The sequence below is a fragment of the Adelges cooleyi genome, unplaced genomic scaffold (assembly GCF_023614345.1).
Source record: "Adelges cooleyi isolate 19-005CV unplaced genomic scaffold, UGA_ACOO_1.1 ACOO_flye_CR_arks_rails_tigmint_CR_PRNA_247, whole genome shotgun sequence".
Lineage (NCBI taxonomy): Eukaryota > Metazoa > Arthropoda > Insecta > Hemiptera > Adelgidae > Adelges > Adelges cooleyi.
The window spans coordinates 11,093,961-11,120,067 of NW_026095912.1; the positions used below are offsets into that span (position 1 = coordinate 11,093,961).

Consider the following 26,107-nt stretch of genomic DNA (forward strand, 5'->3'; position numbering starts at 1 on the left):
TTTGGTCCAAAACAAGCCAAAATGACTTTTACTCATAGAACACATTATATAAATGAAAAACAATACTTTGAAGCTTATACAAATTAACCGTAAAATGGATTAACATGGTCGAAATTTATTAAAATCACTTTTTTATTAAATATGGCCTGTACAAAACTCCTTATAAAAAACAGACCGCATGCAATCCCCTTAATGTCAATATGAGTGTTAAATTTTTGTGACTATCCACCCTTGGTCCAACTAGACAATATGGCACGTCTCTCCGTCGAGTCCTTTCTACCTGAAAATAAATGACTGAAAAAGGCATCCTAAACGGCAAACCGTTCCTTCCGATTTTCCTACCTGACTACCATGACATGAAAAACGTTCATTTTTCGTGTCCGGATCTATAGTATGATCGTGTCCGTCTCACATCAGGTATGCACTCCTGGTTCACGTACAAAGTACGCGTCACGACTTTATTACCGTATCTTGACAGGGAACAACACACGGCAGCAGCGCAGCAGATCTAACCCGCTGTTGTATATAGTGTTTAGATAATATAGATAAGCGTGCGTTACGTGACTCGTACAATTTTGGCCGAATAAAGCAATCCGTTTTCCACGAGTCTGAGTGCAATGATAATAGTTCACGCTGGAAATATCAGGCAGGACAAATGATGTTGACACAGCCACTTACGGCGAGACCAAAGACAAAGTAATGATTACTTCGATTGAATATCTTTAAGTTTGTTATCCGGTTACAGAAATATACAGCGAACTTAATGGATGGTTGAACATAACTTTCGGTCTTTAATTATTTACCATTCAAATTGTTTGTCCATTGGTTTCGAAATAATGTATGTTATATATTTGTTGAAAATAGCCTGTACTAGTGGAGTCTGGGCATTGTGGTGACTGAATAGGTTACAGGTTTTCAGGAACAACTGAAAGTGAAAAGTCAATTTTAAATAAACCCTACAATGCGATCTGTAGATGGTAGGAATATTAAATATCGATAAATGCATTTTGAAGGCAAAAAAATGTGTTTTAAATTGTATTTTCAGTATAAGGGTGAATACGATTAGGGTTGATCGTCTACATTTACTAATAATTCGGTAGCGTTTTTGCCAATATTCAAATCAACAAAATATTTTTTTTGTTTCTCTGCATGTGTTTATAATACTGTGTTGAAAGAATATTCTATATTATACATTTGGAACTAATTTGACTATTTAAAAATTATATAGTCCCGTACTTTTAAGTTGAAAAATGTGTAATTTTTGTTTTGGTAGGTTTTCTCGATTTTGAAGGGAAAGAGGAGAATTTTTAAATAAAAATAAAAACACATCATTGTATAAACAATACCTTCTCAGCTACTCGTCGAAACTAAATTTTTGTCTTGAAAATAATTGTTGTGAATGAAAAAAATTATTTAGCTGAATTAAAAACTATACTGCTCGTTATCACTAGGATTTCCGTCTTGGCATTCCAATTACGGGTTTTAGCGGCTGCCAGACGCCAGCTGTTACTGAAATAATGCCATGTGAATAACGATTTTTTTTTTCGTTCTAGACATTGTTATACATATATTCTTAATAAAATAATCGATTTGTTTTCGTTTGGTTATACAATGTCGTCCTGGTTTACATGCAATAATAATATTTTGTTATTAACAAATTATAATGTTAGTAACATAGTATTAAAGTGTATGCGGCCACGACGCGTCGAAACTATTTTGTATTAACAATATAATTGCGTAGGTCATCGCGCTAAGTACAATTATTATATTATTAATTAGCGCTACAGAGAGATTTATGTTGGGAAGTTGTTCATAGACGTCATACGGCTGTAAACGAAATGATAATTGTATTTACATATATTATTATGTATCTATTTATGACCTATATTATAGATAATCCAAGTATTTGCGCACTATTAGGGCACACCAAGGCGTACATCACTGTAAAATCAACATCAAGTATAATTAATGCCTAATATACTGTACACACATTCACTTTATAAAAAAAAATATTTGAAAGGATAAAAAAGTTGTTAGACATTCACCTCTATGTACATGGTGATTCAGGATTTCATTAAGGATAAGACGAGCAATATCTCTTAAAATATTTACAATTTGTATTTTTTATTTTTTTAAATGTTTATGTTATTTTACAACATAAAATCACTAAATATTTGAACCTTTTTATTATTTTCCAGAGCTCTATCAATTTTTGAAACTTAAATATTTAATTAACTTATTTAATGAAGAAAATTTAATTTGCTAAACATTTTGATTGGTCGATAGTCAGTTTTGGATAATTAGGCACATTTAAAGTTATTAAAGATTACAACTTAGGACGGGAGGAAGAGTGAAGTTCCTATAGTATTTGTGCGCATTACTCTACAGCACTCCATCCCACGTTCAAAATTTTAAACTTTACTAACTTTAAGAGTATTTATCCAAAACATTTTTTACATTTTAAAAGTTGATTGGGATTGAAGGAATTTGTTGGGAAAAAAATAAATGTAGCACTGATTTTTTAAGTTTTAAGGTAGTCTCAATCGTTAGGACATCAACGTCCATCAACACTCGATTTGAGACTTGAGTGGAGATGATAATAATAAAAATACAACAAGTGAGAAAACCTATCCGGGCTGGCGGTGTGAGATACTAAAGAAATTCGGTTAGGTTGAAAAGACCTACTGTATGCATTAAACGTATTCACAATAAAATAAATAACATCTTGATGCTCGAGACACGTCATGAATACAACATTATAAAATATTAAACATACGTTGAATGCCGAGTTATGATACCACGCGACCGAGACAGCAATGGGATATGGTATTCGTCGTGTCCAGAGCTGGTGTATGTGCTGTTATGTTATTAACAATAATATTATATAAAACTATATACCTATTGTACATTGTGCTGTGTGTGCGCCTAAGATGGGAAACGAGCGCACGTGATACGCGATTAAAAAAGTCGTGACCGACACTCGTCGAATTTGTCAACATCTTTCTCGTTTATGTGATACGTGAACCGGACTACGACAGTTTATATTATGATAATAATATAAAATATGTAAAAAGACCTAAACAAATACATAGCGTTTGTCCGAACTATTTAATTTATCGTTTTCACTAAGTGTGAAGATAAAAAAAAAAATTCGTCCTCTCAATGATTCATCTCTTGTGTTAACCTTATTTTAATTTATCATAGTGCCGTTAAAAACGTTCCTCAAAATAATTACCTTACTTTTTAATAGTATATATTTTTTTATTAATATTATTTTTTAAATTTGAAGTATACAATTCATACAAGTTTAGTACAATAGGTATTTATGATGACACGAGTAATTTATAGACACTGAAAGGTTAAAAAAGGAAGCCGTCTATTGCGCCACTCTTAGGAGATTTGATTCTTTCTTAAAGCCTAAAGGGAGATAGGATCACGACACCACTTCCTTTCTAGTCTTTTTGGGAGGGTTGTCGGGCATATTTGGTAGTGAAAGAGTATTAGGATGATTTTCTAAGGAGTTATGATAACGAGTGTAAAGTTGTTTGGAAACTTGGAAGACAGTTTTGATATGTAAGTATTGTCCAATAATATAAATAAAAATGTATTTTAAAAGAAAAACTACACAGTTGTAATTATTTTCCGAAAAATTAGTGTTACGCTAAATGGATTATTCAGTTTAAGTTTTGTTATATCGCAGAGGGCTTAGTATAACTGGGGAAGTTACCGACAGCTTAAGAGAGGCATTATGATAGTAGAATTCTCGGGGTGAGTCTTCCAAACTTATGTGTGCCAATAAGATAGTGTACGATGCGTTTGCTTTTGATAAAGCAAAAGTAACAATATTTTCGCCGAATGAAAAATAAGAAATTAGTTCTCACTCGTTTAAAAAAAGTCTAATAGAACTCCGCCACTGAGGAAGAGTGCCACCAAGAAAAAATTATATCAAAGATATGAGTCAACAAAGCGTGAGTCACAGGAAACACCCGGTAACTGGTGGCGGGTTCAAAGCAATCTAATCTAACCTAACCTAACCGAATGAAATTTATCTTACACCTAAATAAACAGCTATAAAATGACAGCATGGTATTAGATTTTTAACGACACCACATGCAAAAATGTAGGGTCCATGTGTAAATTCACTTAACAGCAATTTTTCTAAAAAATTGTATAACGTCGATGGGTAGGTACAATTTTTTTAATGATGTGTTTTTATTTTCACTGGCAGCCTATTTGAATTCAGTCAAGTTGAAAGAAAACCCAGCACGCACATCGACGGCGATTAGTTTGTGTATAGATTTGCGTATGTTGTGCTTCTGATAGCAGAAGTGGTTGAGCAAAAGTATACATTTTTCGATAAAATGCCAATTAATTATGTTGTTATTGCTGCAATTTAAACGGATTTTTTTTTTAAGTGTAACATTATAACAAGCACCGTGCACGTGTATCCTATATGCTTACCTGCGTTGTGTTCCTGTAAACCTCATACCATTATTATAGGTATGTACAAACATTCGCCCTGGCACGACGAGGGTGGGTGGATAAGGTGCACCTGTGGGGTAGACTCGGAGACCCAAGTCGTTCAGGTGCGTTGAAACCATCGAACAAACGGAAACGAAATGCATCGTGTACCTGTATTGTATATCGGAAACCCTAATCGAATTAATCGGATACCCACAAACACGGTTCGAAGCGACGGGCAATATAAAATAATATTATATACGCATAATAATATTATTATTATTATTATTATCATCATTGTTGTTACACGCGATGGAAAACAAAATAATTATTCGATTGTAATAGCCGTGTCAGTTCGAAAAAAATAATTAATACTTCCATACAATACTTTCATTCTTTTAAAATGAATTCCAATCGAATGCAAACGCACGCGTTATTATCATAATGATATGTATTTCGTATTAGAACAGCTGTTTGGAGTGAATGACAGTAATTGCAGTAATTCAAACGACATTAAGAGAAAACAAAAATGCATTTCAAATCGGCAACCTTGAAATTGTAATCGGACATATCTATTTTTAAAAAACGAATTACGAATCACATAGAAAAAAAATCCGATTGATAAAAATCTTGTTTTAGGAAAAAATGTGGTTTGTATCCATTTGGCTCTTATTATTTCAATGTTATGTAGTTTTGCAGTGTTAAACCTGAAGAAACTTTACAAATTTAATGATTTGTAACAAATAAATTACTTTTGAGTTTTGATACTATTACAGTATACTATTCCTTTAATTTTTAGTGTTTAGATTTATATTTTCAATCTCCCAAAGTTGAAATCGGAATTCCACATTTTTTTCATTAAAAAGAAATCCAACACCTTCTCAACTTTGCATTGAGGCTGAAATCGAAAAATTACTACAATCAATATTTAAAATAATTTTTATTACCTCACTATCTTTATGATTTAATACATTTTTAATCTCTTAAAAAAAAATGAATTCGCCTTTTTTTCAATTTTTGCAAATTGCTCATCAAATTAGTGTTGGTGGTGGCCAACAAAAGTACACTTTTGTATACAAGACATTCAGCCGATACATAATTTATGAATGTGTGTTGTTAGAAAGGTTAAAATTTGGTTGTGTTAGGTCGGAATGATTGTATTCTGGAGGGTCTGAACTCTGAATAGACTACCCAATAGTGCGTTATTATAATAATTGTAGTCTGGTTAAATTCGGTTGTACAACGTGTCAGTCACCTATCGATTTTTCTAAAAATCAAATAAATAATAATTTTAAATAACCATTTGTATGGTATACGTAAATGCTACCACGAATGCACGTTGTGGGTTATTAACTCTTGTGGTAATTAAATCTCAAATATACGTTACACAATAAAATCTTAATATGAGCGTATCCAATCAAAGGCAATTAACAATTATTATATGTTTATGTGTGTGTAATGCGATACCGTTGGTTGTGATAATTGTGACGTTTCTTGTGCTCATATCGGCAACTCGACTAAAAAAAATATTCAAATCCGCATAGAAAGGTATAAACGAACTCACAAATCCACAAACAGCATGCCAAGGGGTTTCTATTTTCGATTAAAATACTTATGGTCCCGATATTGGAAAACAAATTACCATGGAAAACAGCTAACAGCTATCACATCAAAGCTAAAATAAATAAAAACAAACTACAATTAAATGTACGTTTAAATCAGAAAAAAATAAGGACTTTTTTTTTACTTAATAAAACACACTGTCCAAAAAAGAACAACGAAAAACTAAAAATACAATTTGTTTTTGGTCCATCCTACTGATACATACATAAAATATTTACTATATGTTTGTCTATCCACAATTCTCCAGTCGGGTGTCGGTCGATTAAAGCAATTTGGTGCCCATTGCGTTAAACGATACTAATTAATTAATTCCTCGGTAGCCAGACGGTTCGTTAGTGTATTATTAAGAGGAGGTTACGCACCCGTAATTCTGTAAACAAGGTTTGCGAGAATGAACACTGTAGATGCTGTAATAGTACTGAATTCACAGAAAAATAGAGAACAACATAAACCATTAGTTATTACATTGTACTGCTTGAGCGTGCTAATACTTTTTGAGGGATCAAATCATTTTTTCATATTTAAAAACGATCAAGCACAGATAAAGTTCTTCTCTGTTTACTGTGAAAATTGGTGATGTTACAACAATTCCGAGACATAGTTTAATCTTTAAATTAAGATTTTGAGAAAAATTCTCTTAATAATATTATATTGCGTCGTTTTTTCGGAGGAATTTATGTTTTTTTTTTAGTAAATGTTATAGTAGCAAACGTTTCCGGAGTCAGTACAACGAAAATCCCACAAATGACAAATTATCATAATTATGTGTATCTTATATGTTATTATAATAAGTGTAAACATAATTGTTTATATTGTTATGTCTAAAATTTTAGTGAAATGCATCCACAGATAATAATAACTTCAATTACAATCATGTTTTCTAATATCTTCTAATTCCCAAGATTAAGAGTTAAAAGTAGATTAATTCCGCCTTCGCGTGCGTCCCAACTAATTCCCAACCCACGCTCGTCCTTAAATAATTTTTCCTTTTGCTGTTTCCATTAATTCCCTATCAAACGCTACACTCCTTTAACTACGTTTCCTTATAAAACACCTAATTCTCCTTTCATCGCCCTTCAATTTGAAATAGTGCGTTTAATGTAATTTTTTTATTTTTATTGGATATTGTTTGAAAAACATTACACCTCAATAACAATAGACATAGCGGTAACAAATAATATACTCAAAGTAAACATAAGAAAAGAAAATGTACTTACTAAAATTATGACTTTCTTAATACATATTGTTAGCTGATAAAGTTACTACTAAAAACTAGTACGGTGGCTTTGATTTTCTTCATAATTTTGACAAGACCATTAAACACAAGTACGATCAGTGGAGGGATGATTTAGCTGGAAAAAAAACACAGAATAGGTTAGAAGTAAGTTTATTTGGACAAGTGGCTGTACTATGGTTAAATTGTTCACAGTGAGCACACCGTTCTTTGCAGTAGTAAAACTTCCGAGTGTGCCCGAATCTAAGGGAATTTGCACATTGAGTGGGTGAATGAACGATCGATGAGATGTCGTAGATTACTTTGTACTTAACCAAGGTCTTAGGTATAGCGACAGAGAGAAACTAGACGCGAGGGGACCAGTTGGTTGTCTTTCTTGATATCTTCTCGAGGCCATCCTCTTCAAAAACACTATTGTCGAGGCGTATCATACCAAAACAATAAAGAAGGGTATTAAGGGTGGTAGGAGATAGAACCATTTCTAGCCTAAGATGTAGTGGGGAGGAAACAAATAGTAATTAATATTTGTGACATTGTCAAATGAGATTTTAACACGTTGCAATAATTGCCGTAATGTCCTTAAGATGTTTATATCTAAGTTTACTGAACACAAGAGAACGGTGTTTTTATCGTTTAAAATGAGATTAGGTATGACCTGCAAGGGGTCGAAATAGTTTTTGGGAAAGCACGAGAGTTCGATAGGTTATCTATCTGTTCAGTATCCACTAGTGTTATTATATTCGTTCACAATGACATCGTTAGTATCAGAGTCCGAGTGAAACCGATCCATAGTAATGATATCGAAATCGATAACAGCTGGCATAACGGTGATCATCTTACCTCTTAACATAGGTACGTTGGTTATGAACGATAGCCTGCAAGGTCAGTGAAACCGGATTGGTTTTTTGTGATTTTTAGTACTCAAGAAAATATTAGATGATTTAGATAGATTTAGAGTGAATTACTTTTATATTCGAAGAAGTATGTAGTTCTGCCGAGACAGGGGTCTCTGGAGAAAAATAAAACTGTGTGTTAAATGAGCGATCAAAGCACTACAATTTACACACCGTAAAACAGAATAAAAAAATTATACTTAAAACTATGTTTTTATTACTTAATTAATTGAGCTCGGCGATGAAAAGACAACTGATCGAGGATCTTATTGAAGCAAGACTGCTCTTTGTAAATAGTTTTTTCGTTTGTTGATAACTGTATTTGTTTGAAATTTAACGGGTAAATATCCGTTAAAAATTGTGTTGTGTATTTAAGAACTAAATTTAATTATCCAATAGCTTTATTTTTTAACTTTTAATATTAAGACAATGAATCACGTTCCGGAATCCAGTTTTATTTATTTATGCATCAGGCATTATTATGTAATTTTTACACTTCACTTCTTATAAAAGTATTGGTGTACTAATAGGATTTCAGCAAATTCCACTAGTTTTTTTCCAATGTATCCCATTCGTTTCAAATAACTTTACAAATGTATAATAACATCGACAGATGCTACCATTCATACGCCTCTAATAGAATTATTTATAGTTAAAGGTTCTCAACCTTCAAAGTTACTTTTGTGTATTCTACATCGGATACAGTGTATCCTTTACATAATTCTACTGTGTCCATCCGTCTGTTCACTATAATATGGTCAAGTATTTACCCGTTTTGCTTGTTGATCTCGTGGCTGAGACATATGGCGTTCGTTATGGGAGACCATCTTTATACATCTTATGTTACACCGAGTAGTCATAATTATTCGGCTAATGTCGTCTCGCGTATGGGTAATAATATATAATATTATCTATACAACATATTTTACACTATAATATACACCGCGTACCTATACTATCGGCTAGGCAGGAAACACGGCATTTTCGACGGATCAGAAACGCATGTATATATTTTTTTATATATGTATATATTATACAAGAACCTCGACACGGATTGAAAAAAAATCTGGTGAACCAGAGGAGGCAGTGGCCACGGCGATGGTACTAAACAATACCCGATCCAGTAATGTCCCACGGTCGAATTTTTTTTTTACATTTCGATTTTTATAATATATGTATATTGTATTTTTTTACGGTCGCCGCGACGGTCATCAAAAAGAATACCTGTCGCACGTACAGACATGTAAATTTCCCGTGAGTTCACTGCGATAATAATTATACTTCATTGCCTTTCCGCCCACGCATCGGCCACCCAAGTCCTCGGACGTTGTGTTACAGTTTTTAAAATGTTAACCCTACCCCCGGCCTTTCCTTTTGATTTCTATTAGTTTCATACATAATGAAAACAACAAATATACAAGATGTCTGATGTTTAATAAATTTGGCGCCGAGTACAAAATATGTACTGACCGGCCGTTGAGCACTTAAACCCAAATAATGCGTTTAGATTTTCAATAGTCTGTTTTAGAGACTTTAGATTATTAAATTCCTGAGAATTTGCTTCATTCTGTATAGCTTTAATATAGAACAAATTTTGGCTGGAAATCTATTCATCTATACCCGACCACTACATGCATATCCCGGTATCTTTTACATCGCCGATTATGCTTATACAAGTGTCGGAGAGTTTTATGCTTTTAACTAGTTTCATCGAAATCCACTCTTGTTATTCGCTATGACGTGTATACTATTAGATCATTTTAATGTGAAACCTATTTAATCAGTGATTATATTATATGCCTATGCCCCTTATGGTAAGAAACGGACGGGTCACTCGAACGCACTTAAAATAGTTATTATTTTTATAATCTTAACATTTCAACGACTTTGACGATTTCGTTCCCACCGTGTAATCATTGTTAAGTACACTACTAACGACTTATGGAAAAATCCGCATAATAAATCCCCGGACGTCTTAAAAATAAATACCGAGAATTTCTAGCCTCGGTATAAGTATAGGTACGAATTTAGAAGTGAGTCGCTACGGCAAAATATAATTTTAAAACCACCAATTTTGTAAATGACGTTTTTATTACTCCTTCGGTAATGAAGTGGCAATACCTAATCCACAGCCACTACTTAAAATCGTCTTTGACGACACAAAACCATTTCTATCAAGTTTCATCCAAAAATCATTTCTTGCAATATTCACTCAATACTATCTCCTAAATTTCCTCTCAAGTCCGCATCTCTTACTAACCTCCCAGTCGCCTTTCAATCATTCACTACCATCTTTTTTCTTTTATTTGCAAATGTATTGCCGTTACTACCGTGACTCTGTTGTTGTGATGGTTTCTCTCCTTACTCCTTTTTTTTTCATTATATTTTAATAACACTATCTACAATATTTAGCTGAATGGGAGCTGTAAAATGATAAATGTAGTAGCGTAAGCGAGTCTGGCACCCGTCAATTAAAATAAACGGTACAAAATTGAAAATCCTACCCATGTTTTATTTTTTACATGTATAAAAAAAAAGAGAAAAAATACCTCCTATAATACACTTACGACCGCGACGGTATAGTGATTATCTCGTTAAAAAATGATCAACATTAAACAATCGTTGAAATGTGTGTTATATTAGGGCCTAATAGTCCGTTAAAAAAGTCATATTTCAGATCATCGTCGAGTGTAGGTACATACTACGTTTACCACCTAATTTCACGTTCCATCACCGTTTATCTAATAGCACACACTCACACTCACACCTAATAATAATATAATCGTGTAAATCGTTAAGGTCATTAGGGGTGTACAAAACGGGCCGTTGTAATTCATTGTAATGCGATGGGCAGCATAGCGGAAAAAATGTATTTAATTTTACGAAATTGCGTTTTAACGACGCCAATCGCTATGCGGATGTGTACCTTATAGATTTAAATAAAAGACAATTTGATTTGAATATCTTGTCTTCTAGCATTTGGGCTTTCTGTTAGCATACGCACTTACCCCTATTGCACAGAAAAAATTACACAGTTGGACCAACTAAATTTTTAGTTAAAGCAACTATGCATTTAGTTCGACTAACTATTCATCTAGAAATGTACTATGCCCCTATATTAATCATAGTTTTAGTTGGACCAACATTGTGTTTTTTCCCTATGTCTGTGTGATATATGAATTACAAAATTTAGACTAATTGGAAAGAATACCTAAAGGATGAAATGCGTTTTCATAATAAGTTTTCAATATCACGTGCACTATTTAAATACACAACTGGCTGAAAATATTACCTGTCTTTTCCATAGGTTGGCTGTCCTATACGTTTTCACTGTAAATCACATATTGAACCTTTGGTAATCACAATGTATGTATTGTTATAATAAAACTCAATACTTTCTGATTGTGTCGAAGATGAGGGTTTCCGATCGAGCTGCGTACGGGGTACAATAATTTGCGGTTATGTGAATACACACAGACTATATAACACATAACCGTACACTGCATAATGACGTACGCCTTGGGCGAGATAACGAGGTGGCTGTGTAAGTATACACAGGTTAGGACCAGAAAGTGCATACATTTTTTTTTTTTAGAAGCATATAAAATGTAGGCTGCTCAGCGTGACACATCCGACATGGTGCGAGTCCTGTGTCCACGGTAATTACACGGAAGCCGCCACTAATGGCCTAAGACCGCAGCGCCGAATCTCTGTAGGCTGCCTCGAGAGCTTCCGATTCTCACACTACAAAATGCAGGACAACCACTGCGGTGCACACACTAACGGGTTCACGTTTGAGCGGCCACCCGAAAACCCAGTATTCTCGCCGCGTTCGTTTCCTACAACCATTACAATAATTATTACAATACGGATATATATATAGTATTCTGTAATGATTAATATATTTTTTTTTATATTTCGATCAATGGAAATCGGCATAGAGAAGCTAAAGGCTGCTGCTAAAGTATACAGTCCGTATAGTACTGAAAAATATAGTCGAATTTTTTAAAGACTTATCCAAATGAAGATAAATTAGTTAGATCATTCGTTTTGTTATCAATTGGCGCGTTAAGTTGTCTATAAATAAATGTTTTTGAGAAAACTTTAAAATGTAAAAAACTAACATAAGGTGATTGATTTTCATTGCAGGTCATGGATCTTGTTATTTTCCCATCCACTATCAGGGCGTGTACGTCATGCAATCCACCATAGGCAGTGGTGGCAACTCTCAACCTGTGCAGTACTCTCAGGTGAACATAACCGAGGACGCCATACCCATATGGGGGCATTGCGAAAAGCGCGTCGGCAACAACAATTACATCCTCGTTGACAGGTAAGCTAGACGAATGTATATAATGCTTTTTAAATTTTGTGCAACTCTACAATATATTGACCGGAATCCACTGAAAACTATTCATTTTACAGCTGTTTATAACCGTTTAGAACATACTAAATGCTTAATGTTATTTTGTACAGTTACAAGGGAACTACATGCATACGGTGCATTAACTTGAAGCTGCGGGCGCCAAACGTAATTCGAGTACACACAGCCGAAGGACCTCAAAAGTGTTACACTCAACAGGAAAGCGCCGAGGCCACGTGCCCCAGCGAAAACGATCTGCAATACCATGACAACCTGAAAGACATCATCCTGTACAGTGAGTACAGTGCCTTTTGATCAATATTTATCATGACAGTAATATAAACTCTGTGCGATTGTAGGAATTTCCCATCAAGGCGGGTTGTATTGGAAAATGTGACTAAAAATCTATATTTCAAGAGTTCCCAGTAAAAATCTCACTAGAATTTTCGTTTTTTTTTTATCTATAGTAGTTGCAGATTTCCCTGAAAACTATCAAAAGCCCTTTTTCCCTTAAAGTTCCAACTTGAGTCGACCAAATGCGCTGTTACTCATCAAACGTCATATCAATATAATGTGTATATTGTGCGGTCGTGTCGTTTTCGTCCATTGGTATGCTACCGAAATGTAATAATGATGATCGTCTTTATTGTCATGAGAACCCGGTTGTGTAATAATAATAATAAAATAATAGTTTACTAGTTATTATCATTACACCGACGGTGTAATTTCTACGCATCCTTTACGACCGTGACAAGCGCGGAGGAGGTGCACAAATGACATTGTCGTACAGCATATACAGCACACACGGTATATACAAATTGTCTGATGTGCCTAGATAATATATTACATCCATAGGAATGTCCTGCGCCAGAGACGCGTCATTTTGGCGTATATAGGTACACAGGACGTCGACCCGATATACTGCTGAGGCGGCAGCCATTTCGATTTGCGATACTTGTGTATTAGTAAAAAAAAAAAAAATTTAAGGAGAGGCAGGAGTACTTTTTTGTTTGTTTTTTATATTTCGGTAAGATCACTCGTGTTCGCATTGAGAGGGGAAAATGGCGATAAAATCGACGACAGTGACCACGCACTGGACGAGAAACGAGAGACGCTAGTCCTGTTACTATTATTATTATTATTATTATTATTACTGTGCATACATCACGTTTCGGAAGTTATGTCGTTCGGCGTGCATACACGTTGTTATTATCCGTGATTGTTATTATTGTATATATGTGTATATACATTTTTTTTTATGCGTCTGTGTGCTGAGTATGTACTCTGGTTCCGTATCACTGAACAGTAGCGATGCGGACGCGGTACACACTGCGAACACGTTGAATATATAGCTCTCCGCGCACGAGTATATTATAATAATATTATATATATAATAATAATAGTAATAATATATATATATATATATACATAGGTTATACCTGGTATATGTATGTATGATCTACCGTCGGTGTCGCTTTGTTTCTGATTTCCGATGAGAACGCACTAACATCATTAAGGCGCTAAAGCAAGCACGTATATTATTATATTATATTCCCATGCATCGACAGTAGACGATTGTACGTACTATTGTACTATTATAATACAGTGTAACGTACAGGCGAAAATATGTACAACATAACATACTCTTAACATGGAACTTTATTCGTCATCATAAAAGTTTGTTGGCTAATATAGGAACGGTATGGTGTTTGGGTTGTATGAGCGATTAGTGTATCTACATAATATACTATATAATAATAGCAATTTTGTTTTTTCTCTAGCACTAGTACCACAATTAGGGAGGACTAGAGGTGCTAAGGCTTTTCCCTAGGTCATCTGGAGCCCTTTTAAGAGGCTAATTATACTCTGCGAATAAGCTTTTATTGATGTTAGAATTCAAGCCTTCCATAATTGAGACTTATTGCACCAATGCAATAATGAAATTCATTTCCAATATTTGCCTAAAAAACAATCATTCACTTTACAAGTACAGATTGTCCTACAACTTAGATAAGAGATGGATTTTTATCGAAACTTTTGAACATTTTAGCAAGTTGTTTGTTTATAAACTCACCTCACTGTGTTTTTTATTCACTCTGTTGGACACGGTGGCCATAATAAAACCCAGGTTGTTAAGCGTTAGTTATCATATTTTTATTGTAGATTTGTATGGCAGTATTGCTAAATTCTACCCCAAACAGCGTAGTTAATCCGCTATCATCTGTTTTAACATTACCATTTTAGCTAAATCCTTAGAGTTCAGAGGTAGGTATATTGAGTATCATCCCTTTACCTATCTCTTGTCCAAAAACCAAAAATTCCCAAGAGTCCCTGCTAACATTGCATTACTGGTCTCAATGCGACCATACAAAATAATGTCCTATTGCCTTAAAATAGAATCCGATCAAAACAAATGACACTAGTTGTGAGCCCTTTCAAACTTCATTATATCCCCTCAATTATCTTGCTTAGTTGTTAATTTCAAGTACTGACATATTTCAACATCATCTATTACTTACCGTCTGTCTAACCATACATATTAAGCAAGTTGTTTTCATTACGAAACGTCTACTAATTATTAACGGTTCTATTATCTAGTACTTCCACACCTACTAAAACCATACCATTTACAAAAATCGAACACCAAAGTGCCTTTCTATGTTACGTAAACCTTTCGTAGTAAGCTGATTCACTAACAACCTATAGCACTTGACTTTGAAATTATATTTTTTTTAATGTTTTATGCGTTTCTAAAAGTCGAGTGGGTTACCAGACACTACTTAGCTTTAGTGAATTCCAACAAATAGGGTCTGCGGTGTAGTGCGTACTTGTGGAGTGTACTACTAAACAACAATAATAATTACTTACTTGCTTGTGCGCTCGCAGGTGCCTAACGTGAAACCCATCCGGCTTTTTGTAGTCATTGCTTAATTAATATAATTGTCGGGTGGCCGTTCACGTGTAAGTAAGTAAAACGGGTACGATCGCCTATCGATTCCCATCCGAGGCGATGGCACCTAATGAAGGAATCTTGTAAACGTGAACATTCTTTGTTTTTTTGGGCGCGTACATTATAAACAAAAAAAAAAGAAATAATTATAATAATTGTGTACCTATACCTAGTTACAGACCACCCAGTCCATTCGGCGGGAGGTTCCACACCGTCTGTTTATTATTTTCCTAAACGACACAAAATAATAATGTATAAACTTATATTGTAGGTACCTTGTAGTTTGTGTGTGTTGATTACGGCCGAGGAGGAACACTCATTTGTTTTTTGGAAAACTGTATAACAAGTAGAGAATACACACGCTGGACGCTGTACATTTATATATATAAATATAATGTAATGTATAGTATCTAGTGATAGTCCTTTACGTGCCCCAAAGCCCTGTGGCTTGCGGGTGGTCCGAAATGCCCAGTTCTGCCGTAGCAATACTCAACTGGGACGGGGAGCCTCCTAGACGTATACCAGATACTCTTATACCACCAATTCTGGTTCTTATTTATAATTAGTAAAAAAAAAACACAAATAATAATGACCTACAATATTATTATGGCACGTGCCGCGTTTAATACCATCGTAATTATCTATAGAGAAGAATGCGCCATCAAACGTATAATAAACACGGGCGTTTTGTGTTTGCATACACAACGTTTAATAAATTAGTCGCCTATTAGTGTGCCGCCGAAATGTAAATAATACAATATTATCACGGTAATTTTATAATGCGGTATTAAATGTCGGACATGCTGATGGTCGGTATGGGATCTTCGGGCGTGGGCGTAGAATACCTTGTACTATTATTATGTAGCGCCGACCGTTTATCATCTAACGTGATCAGACCCGTCGATTTTCTCAAATAACCCAACGCAGTTAGCCTAAAGGTTGGTTGGTCGACACGCAATCAGACGAGTTGACGGCTTCGCTTGGAACGCTAATTATAAGCAAAAAATGAAAGGCGCCAAGAGATAAAAGTAAACCATCATCGTGGCGCATACTGTTGTTGTCTGAGCTATTCATCACTAGTCGAGTACAGATTATGTGAATCACACAGAGCCGGCTGGAAAACTAATAAATATAATATAAAGAACGTGCACATACCACATGACAATAAGATCCCACCAGCGAAGTTCATGCTAACATTTAGAATTGGTAAAATAATTGAGAACGGTATTTCGTGGTTTGACATATCGTTAACATTGTTTAATGAAATTAAAATATAATCGTTGACACTTGTCTGTAAAATATGTTTTTATATAATTTTTAAAGTAATAGGAAAATTATACGACACGAGCCCATCCTCGTTCTGGTGGCTTTAAAGGGACACATTTCGTCACTTAGGCTGAATATCTTTCAGCTGGTCCGGATATCTCTAATCGTAAGACAGCTGGTGTTGACGGATGTAAAGCGTGATTGAAAACTATGAGTGAAAAGATAAGCAATTTAAGAATGGCTTTGGTATTAGAGGAGGTGTACAAATAGTAACAAAAGTAATAGTTGAAAATGACTGATTAGTCATATTAGACAATATTGGGAAACCGCTAAATTTGCAATGGGCTAGAGAATAAAGCCGGTTAACACCGTTTAGTCTCCAATACCAATCGATAATAATTTATCAGTAATTAACACCATGACAGGTAATAACCCTGACAAATAACACTGTTAGTAAATAAACTTTTAGAATATAATTTATTTAACCAGACCGACCTGGACAACAATACGCATAACGGCCTGTCATGGTGAGCATTGTATGGACATCACATGGGCTGCAGGCGTGTATAAGTAATCAAAGTATTGATCGCGCATTACAAGTAAATCTTTTTCTTTCTATCAAAAATCATTTTTTTAAACTATACCTGTGCAGTATATGCCTATGATAAATATTATGCCTAATACGTTCACACACATTAATCGATTATGATCGGTCGGAGAGTGTATACATTTACTTATTATTATTTTGTTTGTACATTGTAGTAAAAAAAAAACCATTATATATTTCATACATTGTATTATTATGTATATTATATTATATTATATTATAATTCCTTTGTATATATTGGATATAATTTTATTGACGGCTGCTTCCTACTGCTGCATTTGTGTTTGACATAATGTGAAGTGTCCCAAGATTCACATCAAATAAGACATATGCATAAATTAGAATATTTTTAATAAATATTCTCTCTTTACCGCAAAGCTTATTTTATGATGACCAGTTAACATAATGATATATAATTTAACGTGAGACACATATTTTTTTTTTGAAAACATTTTTATTTATGCTATTGTATAATGTTATAAAATTAATACTATGAAAGTTATTAAAGCTTAAAGTTTAGGACAGAAGGACTTTGGGGTAAAGTGTTATTTTTATGCGGATGTGTTATCACATCTGATTGCTAAATATATCTACAATAATTAGACGATGGCTATTTAAATAATAACATTAATATTAATAGTTGTGAGTTGACCTATTTATTTTTCAATAGTCTGGGTTCATCTAGGTTGACTAGAGAAGTTCAAAATTTCTTTACCACAATATATTGATTCGCCAAAGACAATCTGTACGTAATTATTAGATTTCAAACTTGAATAAAAACAAAATTTTTTTTTAATTTTCTAAGACGATCACTTACAAAAGAGTTCTGAAAAATGAATAACTCCTAGTTACCAGTTGAGACGGTGTAATAATAATTTTTGTATAATAGATAGCTGGAAAATAAATAACTTAACATTTTACACAAACACTTTTGTATTTACAAACCAGCAGCAATAAAGTTACCGTACCAATACATGCGGGTACATATAATTAATAGATTTGCTTTTAGTCACCCATTGTTTCTTAACGCGCCTCTCAGTCCAATGTATGTACTAAACGGTGAAAGTGTTTAGTGAAATGTAGAAAAACCCTTATCGGTGGACTAGAAATTCCAAAAGTTCGTTTCTTGTTTTATTTCTTTTTGCATACTGAAGTTTCGGGGCCAGATTCCACGTCAAAAATGTATTAATAGTTATGTTTTTTTTATTGTTTTTTTGCAAAATAAAATAAAAAAGTCATTGTAAATGTTACAGAAACCAAAGAATCATCTGGCACTGATGCTCGTAAAGATTACTGTCCAATCGACGGACGGTATTCGTTCCGTTACGCTCTCAATGACGGTAGTGGAGGAGCGACTACAGAGTGTTCATCGCCCACATCCCTCGCTGATAACTGTCCCAGAGGACACCAACTTAACTTGCGGTTCAGCGGTTGTTCTTTCGAGGATCGAGGTAAGTTTATTTTACGATTATAGTTCAAAGGGTGTATGCTAGATAGTATCATTAAATTGAATATTATACAATTAGGTGAATACACTAACACTGCTATTAAAAGTTTTACCCATAGACATCTTATTCTTATTAAATGGACCGCGTATGGAAACCAAATTACGTCACACACAGTAATGCCTAGTGCCTTGTACTAAGATATGTGCTAGGGTGATATACCAAAGTGGGCATGTTTTTTTAAACTTTCCAGTTTGCTCAAACTAGCTCTGTCTCTCTCCCATATCATATGCAGTGTATTATGTTATCAAGTCTAAGGACCTACCTATTTCCTGCAGTACCAATAACCCTATCGCAATAAAGCAATTGGGTCAATTGAACTATTCACCGCCCAACTTGCTAGCCCGTCTTTACTAACAAGACAAAAGCTCTTCTATCAATATATTATGCTTTATATCACTCCGTTATGTTACAACATTACGAACGAATGTTTTATATGGGTCTAGTGTAATCTAGTATGATGAATATTATGGAAATTAATATCTCATCTTTGTTCTTGTAGTGTTCGCGTACGAATGTCTCGCCAACTGGGAAGGACCCGGCAAACAACGTTACCTCGCGCTGTATGATACTCGGCTAGGTGGCGAACGCAGGCCTCTATACCGCTGTGCCGTGAGTACAATTAAAAATAATACACATACATAGTATAAAACATTATTACCTTTCCTTAATAAAAGATCATCTGATAAATCTTAACGCTTCGAACCTTGTTATATTGCAGTTGTACGAAGAAGTATCACCCGGCGTCATACACATGGCTCTGTCCAGTGACTCCACGTGCAGCACCGACTTGAAGAATGCGTCCTCGGGATTCGAAAGTTTCGTGCTTACCGCCAGACCGTCCCCGCCACTACCTCCACAAGTTCACATGAGTAGTTGCAAGTGAGTTTCGTAGGTATTGTAGAGAAATGCACAACTGTACTGTTCTTGTTGACTCTGCAAATTATACAATATGGTGCATAACAAATTCATCAAAACCATTAAATTAAGTCGATGTCCTTCGGGAACAACTAGCAGACATTTTTAAGGAAAGAGACCAAAGTTATTCTTTAGTTTTGGTTATAACTGTAGTTTAATGTGTAACTTAAATCGACGCTGACTAAAATATTTATAACAGAAGCCTTTATTGTCTTATGATTTACAACACAGTATTGTTGCTTCATAACTTATGAACCAATAATATTACTTAGGACTTAGAATCATAAACCACTTTGTTGCGTTGCAGATTCCCGGACTGGGCGCAAGGATCTTGGCAAAACCTTCATGTCAATGGTAACACTATGGTATACCGAGACACGGACATGTTTTGGACGTTAACGTGGAGGTGCATTGACACAACGATGGATAATCGGGCTACAGACAAATTCCTCGTCCACGGACGAACTCAGTGGTTAGTGAATGAGCAGTTAGTCTGGTGTTATTGTGCCACGATGGTTGATTATATTTATAGCTTTTATATCTTTAAATAGTATAATAATAATCTATGTTTTTTTTTGTTTAGTGGTGAAGAAGTACATAGCTGTCTATTGTTGAAAAGACGAGGACCAAACGTATTAGAATTCATTACTGGTAATTAAAATACTATGCACACTGTATAGTAATTGCTATTGTTATTAACAGCTAATTTTTTATTTTTAGGACAACACCTGAGCGAAAACTTCAATGCATCCTTGTGCGCCGACTCAAACTTCTTAAGCATGAATTGGATAACTCAAGGACGTGAGTCTTGTTTTTTACCAATTATATTTTATAAATATTTGTCTTCCAAAAACGGTGAATACTGAAGTTTCCTTGTGTTACACTAGTGTTGGTGATAATAACCAGTTTCGTAACAAATAACAAAGTTGAGTATAGAAAGCATTTCTATAGCTTACCTTTGCACTTTCGTTTGCCATCCAATATATATATTTTTATACTTATAACTTTTAAAAATATAAATTATAAAATTCTATAGTATTGAAAGATTCAAACATATTTTTTAAATCACAACTTACACTATATAGTCGCGGATACTGGGAATGTTAAACAAAATCTAGCAACTTTTTTCTCAAAAAAAAAAAACAGTGTCTCGCGAATACAATGATACTTTTAATATACTTATTATTAACTATGTGTAATGATGATAGGAACGGATGGTGCACAAGTATCCCCATGTCCGATCATGGGTGACTACACTGGAATGTTGCCTGATGGCGAAGGACTTTGCGCTGAACTAGCATCTGACTGTGACGCCCTCGAAACCATGCACTACACGGTTTCAGAGTGTTCCACCTCAGAAATATATGAAGGTAAGGTTGATATTTAAAGAAACACACAGCTCTGTAGTTTAAACCAATAACTCTTATAATATTATGTTCTAACATATTGTATCATTAGCTGCGATTATAATTTTGTTTTAAAAAGCGTAGCTCATAGTTGTAACTTTTTTAATATTATAATTTGGAAGTGCTACGACTAACGCTTAGCAGTTGTCTGCGCATATCTGTTTTCCAAGTACTGTTGGAAAATGCCCGAATTTTTCAGGATTTCGTCGATCTAACGTGCGTAGGATTAGGGACGCGTCGTCGTTGACCAAGTCCTTGGGCACGTCGTCGTCACAACCGGCCAAACCAAATCCGACCGTCCCATGGACGATGAGCGAGAGCACTAGCTCATGGCCTTCCACTACCCCTACAGTGTACTCGACCACGCAGACTCCCTCGTTCGCGTCTTCAGAAACCCCAAAAAATACCTCGCCTTCGTTGCCAGAAATGACTAAACCATCGACGACCACGACAACCCGTCAACAAACTTTAAGGTCCTCAACAGAACCTTCTTCGACGGCTACCACGAGCACTCCTACCCAGTCATCGAGTCAAACCATCGACTACTCAACAAGTCCATCATCTCGTGCTACCACTATAAGTACTTCGATCTCTGGACCGACGACCGTCGTAGAAAATACTAGCCAGCAGGTGCTCAAAGCTCAAAGCACGTCGCCTTCTTCTCCGTCGCCTGCGTCTTCTACGCAACAAAGCCGTTCTGATTATTCTACAGGTAACGAGTTCGGACGTTCTCCGTCTAGCTCTCGGTTCAGTCAACCAACAACCGATTACAACTTATCCAGAAGTACTCCCCAAGGACAAATCAATGGATTTAACAACTTCTCCAACGGTTACACTCAGTCAAGTGGCATCCCTATTGACTATCAACGATCGGGTTCACGCCAGATGTCTGGCTTCAACAATTCCACTCCCAGCGGCCAAATGCAACCGGCCATTCACCCGAACGGTGTCCCTCAGACAATGGACTACTCAAATCGCCCTTCGTCCACGGACTTTCAGCAACGCCAAAGTACTAACCCTGGAGGTTACCAATCGTCCGGTCAATATCCCCTGCAACAGAACACTGGATTCCGTTCGGATCCCTCGCACAACTACCAGCCATCCACACAGTCTCGACCCACGTATCAGCAAATTGGTCCCGACTACTCTGGTCAGTCTCCACCACACTATTACGACCAACAGTATCACCATCAACCACCGTATCACGGGCGAGCCGGTAACTCTCCAGACTACTATTCCGGAGGAGGATCTCAGCACCCACAAACGTATACCAATTCAAACAATCATAATTATCAAACGAGATATCAGACTCCAGCTGACGATCGTTACCACCCTTACGGGACTAACAGTTATCAACATAGCAGTTACATGCCGGATGGACAGACCATAGGCCGCAGGACGGACACGCATGGTAACCCACCTCCACCACCAGCGGTTTATCAAGGACAGCAACCCGTCGATCCCAGAACCACTTATAACATCCAGGGAGGAGGGGGATATTCGCCTTTTGGCTATGTTACCCCTCAGATGGGCCAGAGATACCACAACCAGAGCGCATCTACCAACAATTATTATCAGAGAGATAATTGGAATGGTGGAGGTCAAACGTTCGTCGGCGATCCAATGAACGTCAACGGTTATCACAAGGCCGCCACGACCACATTAGGAGAAAAGAAGACGCCCATAGCTTTGCCACCCATTCAGTTGCCGTCGCAGACGTTTGCTATCAGAATGCCCCAGGCCTCGTCCAGGGTGGGAAATGCAGGAGTTTTCCAACCTAAACGTCACCGCGAAGGTATATCATGACTGCAGAGCAACCGAGTCTTTTTCAGTATCACGGAAACAACTAGTGGAATGTGTGTTAAGCGTTAAATCACACTTACACGTTGCCAACAGAATGTTAAATGTCTCACGCGGTATTAGATCGAAACATCACGGTGGTATCGGCCAACAATGATTGCACGCTCACACCATGTACTCGGTAATACCTACCCATCCACTATGCACATAGCCGTATTGTCGTTAGTCAGAAACAACTTACGATTACAAAAAAATATTATTAGTGTCGAACTATTCACCGCTACTTATATCAATGTGTATTTACATTACCATATTGTACAAGCACCGCGATTGGCATGATTTTCCTATGTTTGTTTAATGAATATAATTATTACACGTTTATACTTATTATTATGTCGTACACACTTATACATTATGTACACTCTAAAACCGCAACCTATTGTACAAATTTTAAAGTTTGTTTTATCTTACAGAACGAGATTACCAGTGTCTGGGTCAGTGGGAAGAAAATGGCCTGACCTACACGTACGCCCGCCGCAAGGACGCCAATACTTACGAATGTTTTGTCGGTTCTATTGTGACCGAAGGCGAATTGCTGTTGACGGAAGCCGGACGACACTGTACCCGCAACGTGGATCCGTACAAAACTGGGATGAAACTAATCAAAAAAGGTATCAGCTTCAAGCTCGTCCATAGCTTATACTGCACCTAGTGGTTGGAAATATCGAGTCATTTGAATTAACCAACAAATTAAGTGTATTTTCGTTCGTTTAAAACTCCGTGTAAATTATATAAAATAAACTAAGAGCTAAAACGATTCTTGGATTAATTTTAAATGTCATTAAAACATCTAAAGTATTGAATATTTTCGTCCAAATAAATGTTGACCATTTTTTTCTTGTGTATATTCGAAAAAGCAACTGATAGAAGTTATAAGCTTTTTAGCTTTTTAAAAAAAAATAATTCGATAATAATCTTTATTACCCTCTTGTCACGCTCTAATATTGTTTGTAATTTTTTTCAATTAGGAGTTTGCGACACAGCCAAAAAAACCGGAAGTGGTTCAACTAGTTTCGTGCCGGTGGCTTCCACTCAAGGATCTTTATTTCCCGTCCAATCGTCAACGCCACGCAGTAGTTATACGGCCATCCCAAAACGTTTGCCCTCGTCCACCATGAAACCCTGGAAACCCATCACCGGTAAGTCTCGTCTTGTATATTTTCATAAATAAACCCAAACCGCCGTAAAAACAATACCGGACGATACAATAAGACATTATGTGGATAATTCTCGGATGTATTCAGTTTTATACTGACGTTTCTAACTCATTGCAGAGTCCATCTTCGGAGCGATTAGTCACTGTTCGGCTGTCGTATCTATACTGAATGGCTCACTTGTTTCCTACTGCTATTTATACGACCAATGTCTTACCACCGTACAATGTTGTCATGTGTCAAGTGACTTTCTTTGAATGTGTGCTTTTTTGGCATTCTTTACATATTGCTCTTTCTTTTCTGCAACTGAAATTTTCATTTATTTCAACAATAGCTGCTTCTATTGTGTGGCATTGTCAGGTGGGTTTAATTTAGTTCTTTCTTTGTTCCTATTTAATGATTGGTTTCCGTGTATTGATAATTGTCCAACCATCTTCTCTGTTGAAATTTTGTGAGCGTTTTTCAATTTCTATTGCGTTTTTGAACGTCCTTTTTCCTAAGTTCAGTCGTTTGTTTGGTATTTTCACCTTGTGGACTGGATAAAATTTGGGTGGCTGACGTCTGACTAGAACCTAATTGTTGCGAACGATGTGAAAAATTCAAATTAATATTGGTATAGCTCAATATAAAAAAAGACAACATTCAACTAGTTAAACACTCGTGAAATAATTATTGAATCGAATCATATTATCTGATACGTTAGTCTTATTCTGCCGCCTTAACCGCGTTTCCTATAATAATGCACTTTATATAAACATAATTTTGTATTTTTACTTTTAGCTCAGGGAATGCCGCCTTTGAAGAACCGTAACACATCGCCACCCAACGGCACCTCGACGATTACTTTGAACTTAATGATGGCCATCATAGCAGTATTAGTGACTTACACTCTAAATCAATGATGTGACCATCGAGTGTCTATTTCTCATTACTGTAGTGAACGTTTGGCTTACACGTACTTTACCAATTTTTTTTTATCTGTTTTAAATAATTTTACATGATATATATTTTATAGTATATACTTTATTGTTTATGTATGTTTTTTTTTTTTGTAAATAACATCAATATTATTATTATTTTTACTCTTTGCGTTTATGGAAAAAGTGAGAGGGGTTGAAAGAGAAATAGACGCGTGAGAGCTAGGAGCTCTTAATAGTACCCAATTGAGTTAACTGTGGAAAAAACAATTTCAACAAGCGACTTAATATTATTATGATCAATAATAATGCATAGACACTGTAATATTGTAACAATTAACTACTTACTTATACATCAATCGTTTGCTAATAAAGATAATAATATTATATTAAATAACAACTATGATACCTACGTTAATGTGTAATACTGCAGTCATACGCGATTACCAAATTTGTATTTTTGTTTTGTGCGCGTTAATGTTCCTTTTTTGATTAAATTAATCAATTGTGCTGAAAGGCCTATTGTAAAATATAATTATCATATTATTTATTTAATGAATAAACTGCACAAACGGTTTAATAACAATATTATTTTTGTAGATTTTAATAGACAAAATAAAATTATAGTCATAAGATGTTATGAACAAATGGAAATAACTCTGCAAAATAATAGTAGTTTTTTAATAGGTATCTAATATTATTATTGTTTTAAATATAGGCTCAATATTTGTAATACATTTTATCTACCTATACATAACTATTACTTATCTACTTGTATGAGAACACATTTTACACCGTACACTGTATGCCGTATTATTATTATATATTATACTGCCTAATGAAGGAATATGTATGTCTAGTATTGTGTCTACATTAAAATAACTTCGAATTTTACACGGATTTACGTTATTATTAAATATTATGAAACAAAATTATTAATTATTATTGTC

At 35.2% G+C, this 26,107-nt stretch overlaps 1 protein-coding gene across 2 annotated transcripts in view; it reads left to right on the forward strand.

Moving 5' to 3' along the window:
* Nucleotides 1-26,107, forward strand: part of LOC126836931 (mucin-12-like) — a 47,688-nt gene extending 21,581 nt beyond the window's left edge. The window contains exons 2-13 of one of the 2 annotated variants that reach the window (XM_050570651.1): nt 12,361-12,544; nt 12,688-12,869; nt 18,651-18,848; nt 19,405-19,514; nt 19,624-19,784; nt 20,128-20,292; nt 20,404-20,471; nt 20,541-20,621; nt 21,029-21,190; nt 23,500-23,697; nt 24,055-24,225; nt 25,021-26,107. In XM_050570651.1, the coding sequence (XP_050426608.1) occupies nt 12,361-12,544; nt 12,688-12,869; nt 18,651-18,848; nt 19,405-19,514; nt 19,624-19,784; nt 20,128-20,292; nt 20,404-20,471; nt 20,541-20,621; nt 21,029-21,190; nt 23,500-23,697; nt 24,055-24,225; nt 25,021-25,142 (1,802 nt within the window). In that variant the 3' untranslated portion in view covers nt 25,143-26,107. Of the gene's footprint in view, nt 1-12,360; nt 12,545-12,687; nt 12,870-18,650; nt 18,849-19,404; nt 19,515-19,623; nt 19,785-20,127; nt 20,293-20,403; nt 20,472-20,540; nt 20,622-21,028; nt 21,191-21,242; nt 23,022-23,499; nt 23,698-24,054; nt 24,226-25,020 lie in introns of those variants that run through there. The other variant, XM_050570650.1, reaches the window with a different exon arrangement.